At 38.9% G+C, this 5780-nt stretch overlaps 1 protein-coding gene across 4 annotated transcripts in view; it reads right to left on the bottom strand.

The window, feature by feature from the left end:
• Nucleotides 1–3282: 3282 nt before the first annotated feature.
• Nucleotides 3283–5780, bottom strand: part of LOC103396939 (methylcrotonoyl-CoA carboxylase beta chain, mitochondrial-like) — a 28228-nt gene continuing 25730 nt past the window's right edge. For 2 of the 4 annotated variants that reach the window (XR_003048758.1, XR_003048757.1), the window contains exons 5-6: nucleotides 4700–4785; nucleotides 3283–3702 (exon numbers count right to left, since the gene is read on the bottom strand). Coding sequence is in view for 2 of the 4 variants with exons in the window: in XM_017042760.2 (XP_016898249.1) it covers nucleotides 4753–4785 (33 nt within the window). In the remaining 2 variants the exon portion in view is untranslated. Of the gene's footprint in view, nucleotides 3703–4305; nucleotides 4786–5780 lie in introns of those variants that run through there. The other 2 variants (XM_025052689.1, XM_017042760.2) reach the window with 1 other exon arrangement.

Raw genomic sequence — 5780 nt, 5'->3', positions numbered from 1 at the left:
ATCCATCCAATTTCATCCACTTATCCGTTACTGGGTCACAGGGGCAGCAGTTGCCACCCAAATCACATTGCACTGTACCAATCCCCCTAAACCTTCCTGCAGGTGGTGAGTCCCAGGAGGTGAACCCTAGGATTCCACACCAACGACAGAGACATTGCCTCTGGGCCAAATCGCCACTATCTTAAATCTCTACAAATTAAATTGAATTGCACAGTAACAGATGGTGTAATATTGTATTTCATCACATCACATCGTACCTTTTCATATCATACCATATCATATTGTACCTCATCGAATCGTACCTTATCATATTGTACCTTATCATATCATACCTTATCATATCGTATCGTATTGTATATCTCAAACTGTTTCCCAAACTTTTTTTCTGAGGACCCATATTTTAAAAGTCAAAAAACCATTGCGACCCAAGTCAATAGACATTATTCATAAACTCCTGGGAAACATGATGTGAGACGTCCCCAAAAAAAATCTTGCGACCCACACATCATATCATGAATTAGCATTGGCTAAAAATATACAACATACATTTAAAACGTCATGTGACTTTGACCACAGATAAACACAGAAACTGACAAATTATGGGATTAAAACTTAACATTCACAGCCAGCTGTTAATGAAGTGTTGGTTTTTCTGATCAATTCTCCAACGTATCACATATGATACCGACTTCTGTCACCAGTCCAAAGTGCAGCAGTCGTGACATACTTATTTATACAGGACAGATATCCACACAGCGTGGATCAGTGTGTGTGCATCAGGACTTACTAATTTCTCCCCAGGAACTGAACAGATTGACTCCAAGTCTGGGTTCCGATTATTTTTAGTCCACACGGTGACTTCATCATGAGTCATACACTAACTGTCCCGGTCGATCAGTCAGGGCCGAGTCAGCCCCGCTCCTGGATCAGGTACGCTATTAATTACAGATGAATCACCTATCAGAAAATAAATTTGCACTGAGTTGACAATAAGTGTCTGGATGAAATGGTAACAAGGCTGAGTTACACACCCTAATTATTCGACTCCCGGAATTAAAAGATGGAAGGCTCGGCTCATCCAAGTTCATTAGCTGGGATTTCAGTAACTGTGGCGTCCTCTGTGGCGTTTCCCCAGATTCGCGAGCAGAAAACGGCACAAAGGTCACCGCCATATTCTGCTGACGCGTCATTCTGAGATTCACACGAAGCTAAGCAGAGCCACGCATTAATATGAATGAGCTAACCAGGCTGAGATATGAAGTGAAACTGGTCACCGGCAACATTTAAATAGTACTGCATCCAGGTGTACGTTCATTTACGTGTAATTTCAATCTTTCATATGATTCGGGAGTCACGAGTCACGAATCCTTCATATGACTCGGGAGTCACGAGTCATATAAAAGATTCGTTCATTTTGAACGAATCACTCGCGAACGACACATCACTACCAGCTTCACAACTTCACATCAACTGATCATAAGGGGGCACTGTTCAGCCAAAAATATCTCAGAGAGTCTCCAGATGCACACTTGACATTTCTGAAGCTGAGGTCTTTCAAGATAAGACACTGGAGTTGGAGATATTTATAAATCCACCCAACATGAAGTTGTTTTTTTTTAACACAAACTTCATTTCTGCTACTGTTTCATACAAAGTCACAGGAAATGGGATTACAATGAGTTTTTATGAAGCCTTTCTCAAAGTCTTAACTCCACCAGCTGGCCTTTTATTTTTAACAATTCATGAAGTCATCTCGTCATTCAGATGCTGTGCTCAAATTGGGAAAGAACATCTGACTTCACTTTGGCAACAAGTTTTATTTCAGATTTTTTTTTTTTCAGAGCAGCATATGTGAATTTTGTGAAAACGTCCCTGTGAAGCCAGCTGGTTGAAAAACTCCACTGGAAATGTTCTTGTGTGGAGAGTCGTACCTTGAGGTAAGCTGGGATACAGTAGCTTGGCCATGCAGTACCGTACGAATGTGTGGGTAGTTGTTCACCCAGAATCACATATTCCATCTCCGCCTACCAACTTTTAACTGTTGGCGAAGCTTTCATTTTTGTCCGTCAAACCTGCGTGAGCAACATTGCTGAACACGTTTTAAAAAAAACAGCAGATGTTTCCAGAGATATTGAAACCCAGATGATTCATAACTGTATCACGGTAATCTGTCTGAGAAACCCACTCTAATTAACGGTCCGGGCGAGACGGCTCTTAATTGCGGTGATAATTAGAGAAAGGTAGGAGACAGCTTGCCTTTTATGAGGACACGGGCTTTACATCTGTTGTAGTGATGTGTCGTTCGCGAGTGATTCGTTCAATAAGAACGAATCTTTCATATGACTCGTGTCTCCCGAGTCATATAAAGGATTCGTGATTCGTGACTCCCGAGTCATATGAAAGATTTGTTCATATTGAACTTACGAATCACTCACAAATCACTCTCTGCGAACTCATTGCAAACGAATCACTCACTGCGAACTAATCACACTCTGCGAACTAATCTTTCATTGCAAACGAATCACTGTTGGAAGAATTTAATTTATTATCATTGCTTCATGCTGTACTGTCGCTTTAAGAAACTGTTTGCTTCTCATATTATAATCTAGTGTGCTCAAGACTGATGGAGAAATTACCAGACACAGTCACACCCCCATTCACACCCACCTTCTTACTTCATACCCATTCATATACTCACACACGATCACATGATATGTAATCTGAAACTTTTATAAACTCAATAAAAGTGCAGAGGAAGGGTGTGGCTACTCTACTAGAGGAAGGCTATGGCTACTCTACTGCCAGAAGAGTAAGCTGCATTCTCCCCTTGCAAGTAAATAATCAAGACGTCTTTTGTGTTGTTAATTTGTCGTCATATATGTTAGAATAAACCTAACAATCATTCACTGCGAACTAATCTTTCACTACGAACGAATTACTCTCTGTAAACTAATCTTTCACTGCGAACTAATCACTCTGCGAACTAATCTTTCACTGTGAACTAATCTTTCATTGCAAACGAATCACTCTCTGTGAACTAATCTTTCATTGCAAACGAATCACTCTCTGTGAACTAATCTTTCACTGTGAACTAATCTTTCATTGCAAACGAATCACTCTCTGTGAACTAATCTTTCATTGCAAACGAATCACTCTCTGTGAACTAATCTTTCGCCGTGAACTAATTTTTTGCTGTGAACTAATCTTTCACTGCGAACTAATCTTTCACTGCGAACTAATCTTTCACTACGAACGAATTACTCTCTGTAAACTAATCTTTCACTGTGAACTAATCTTTCGCCGTGAACTAATTTTTTGCTGTGAACTAATCTTTCGCTTCGTTCTCGCAGATTCAACAAGATATAAAACAAGAGAAAACCCTCAATAATCGTTCCGTGTACACAGGTGTAGTAACAGTTCAGGCACAAATCAACAGCAGAAACGTCTGATGTCGTACAGATGAACCACAGAGGTTCTCCTGACAGAGACGACTCTGCTCAATAACTTTTTTAACTAAACACGATCAGGAATAAACCAAAAAAAGACTACTAATAATACAGTACAAATCTGCTACTGCGTTAAAGTTTCATCCGGAATACTTCGAACTGTGTCTTCTTTGTTGGTGCGTTCAAGGCTGCGCTGAGACTCAATCCCAAAACCAGGCGAGTATCAGCTGGATCGATGATTCCATCATCCCACAGCCTGTCGGAAACAAACAACAACAACAAAAAAAAAATTTGTCCTTCCTTATTTTTAAGTTTATAATAATTCTTCTTGCAGTTAAATACAAAATACAAAGACACACAAGCTAAAGGAAACTTTTTTTTTTTTTTAAATTTAATGACTGATTACTGACTCGACTCATGTTTCTTTATGAAGCGGCCAGTGGGCTGCGGTTAGTGTAACAAAGTCTCTTACTTCCTGCTGTGAACCCATCAGTCACTCAGCCACACCGGCATCCAGTTACCCTCGAATAATATTTGGCACCATACTCACATTGTTCTCTGCCACTCCTTAACTCAACAACGTTTTTCTCATGAGACACATTGACATACGATGTTAGACTATATTTATATTACTTTTCGACACATTGTGACCTAGGCGAGATATTTTGTTTTCCAAGAAGTTACAGCATTACACCCTACAGCAACTGGCGCCCTAAACAACCTTTAATGCAATCTTTTTATCTTTTCACCTAACAACTAACTTTTTAACCAATTTTTTTAAAGTTAAAGTTTTTAAAGACTTCTAAGAAGAGTTTTGATTTTCGAAAGTATGGGCAGTCATGTCAAAACAAAAACCGAATCTGATTTCCTGATGTTTTATTATTTTCTACATTATTTTCTTCCTTTCAAACCTCAGGCCTCATATAACAAAACATTCTCTATCCCAGAACAAATGTTGCTGTAAGACATTAAGGCATTGTCAACGCTTGAAGAAAATAATTTTTTTTGGAGAAGAACAAAGGGCGGTGAGAAAACATCAACCATAAGAAAAAAGGCAGGCGTTTTGTTTTTTCTTCTTCTTTGCTTACTATCTTTGGTTTTAATTGTCGTTTGTTCGAAGACAAAACGTTTTCTCAAGGCACCAATGTTCGGAACTGTTGTGACGCATTAACCTTCATAAAACCTATAGTTACGGCCCTTAAGAGCCTCATTTCATCGCACAGCGAGACGTGAAGCGTGACATAATGACTGGCCTGGCGCTGGAGTAGTATGGACTGCCTTCGTCTTCAAACCGCTGTATGACTGGTTACTTCATGGCAGCCTCCCGCTCGGTGCTGAACTGTGAGATAATCAGTGAGAGAAAGTTAGAAAAACGATCAAAGAAAAAAACCCAACAAACGTTATCAGCCGTATAATATGAAGTACAGTCATGGACACAGAAAATAATACAGTAATTATGGAAAATCATGAGTCATCACTTTTCATCACTTGTAGATGATACAAATGGTATTAATGAGGTGGTCAGACTATTCAAAACATCACTGGAACAAGAATTACAAACTCGTTAACTTTTTTATTTTGCAGCTCTTGGCAAGTTTTTCTTTCTTCATATAAATATGAGCTTCTTGGTGGAACCCAAACTGAACCCATCTGTCACTCGGACGACACAGCATGGCGGTATTTAGCTATCTGTGAATTATATTTGGCACCACAATCACATTGTTCTCTGCCACTCCTAAACTAAATAATGTTCCGCTCCTGAGTTGGTTTTTTTTCATATACATATATGAGCTTCTTTGTGCAACCTAAACTGAACCCATCTGTCACTCAGACGACACAATACAGCAGTATCTAGCTACCTGTGAATGATTGGCACCACACTCACATGTTCTCTGCCACTCCTAAACCAAATAATGTTCCACTCCTGATACGACAGTCTTTCTAGCACTATTACAGCAACGTGATAGTTGCGATACTCTTGATCATTACTTTCCTACAGACTAATCAATCATCTATAGCTGACGCAAACTTTTCGTTATGAACAATCTGGTCAACTATCAAATATTAGCAAACCAAAGAGTGATAAAGCAGAAAATAAATTAGGTATTTTTTTTACCCGACAACAGGTGACTACTACCTTCTTCTATGCAAACTGTGCTCTGTTGTGAGTTCAAAGGTCCTTTAAACATGTTGTTTTAGAATTTTAGAAATATTTCTAAAATTGTATTGTATACAAAAATGTCAGCTAAGACACCACTCCCGCTTGTGTTTTATTTTATTAATTATATGTAGTAATAAAAAAACAAACCACAAATGGTCAAAAGACAATTCCTG

Source organism: Cynoglossus semilaevis, chromosome W (genome assembly GCF_000523025.1).
Source record: "Cynoglossus semilaevis isolate Cse_v1.0 chromosome W, Cse_v1.0, whole genome shotgun sequence".
NCBI lineage: Eukaryota > Metazoa > Chordata > Actinopteri > Pleuronectiformes > Cynoglossidae > Cynoglossus > Cynoglossus semilaevis.
Note: the sequence above shows the minus strand (reverse complement) of the source record. Positions and strands in the feature narration are given on the sequence as shown.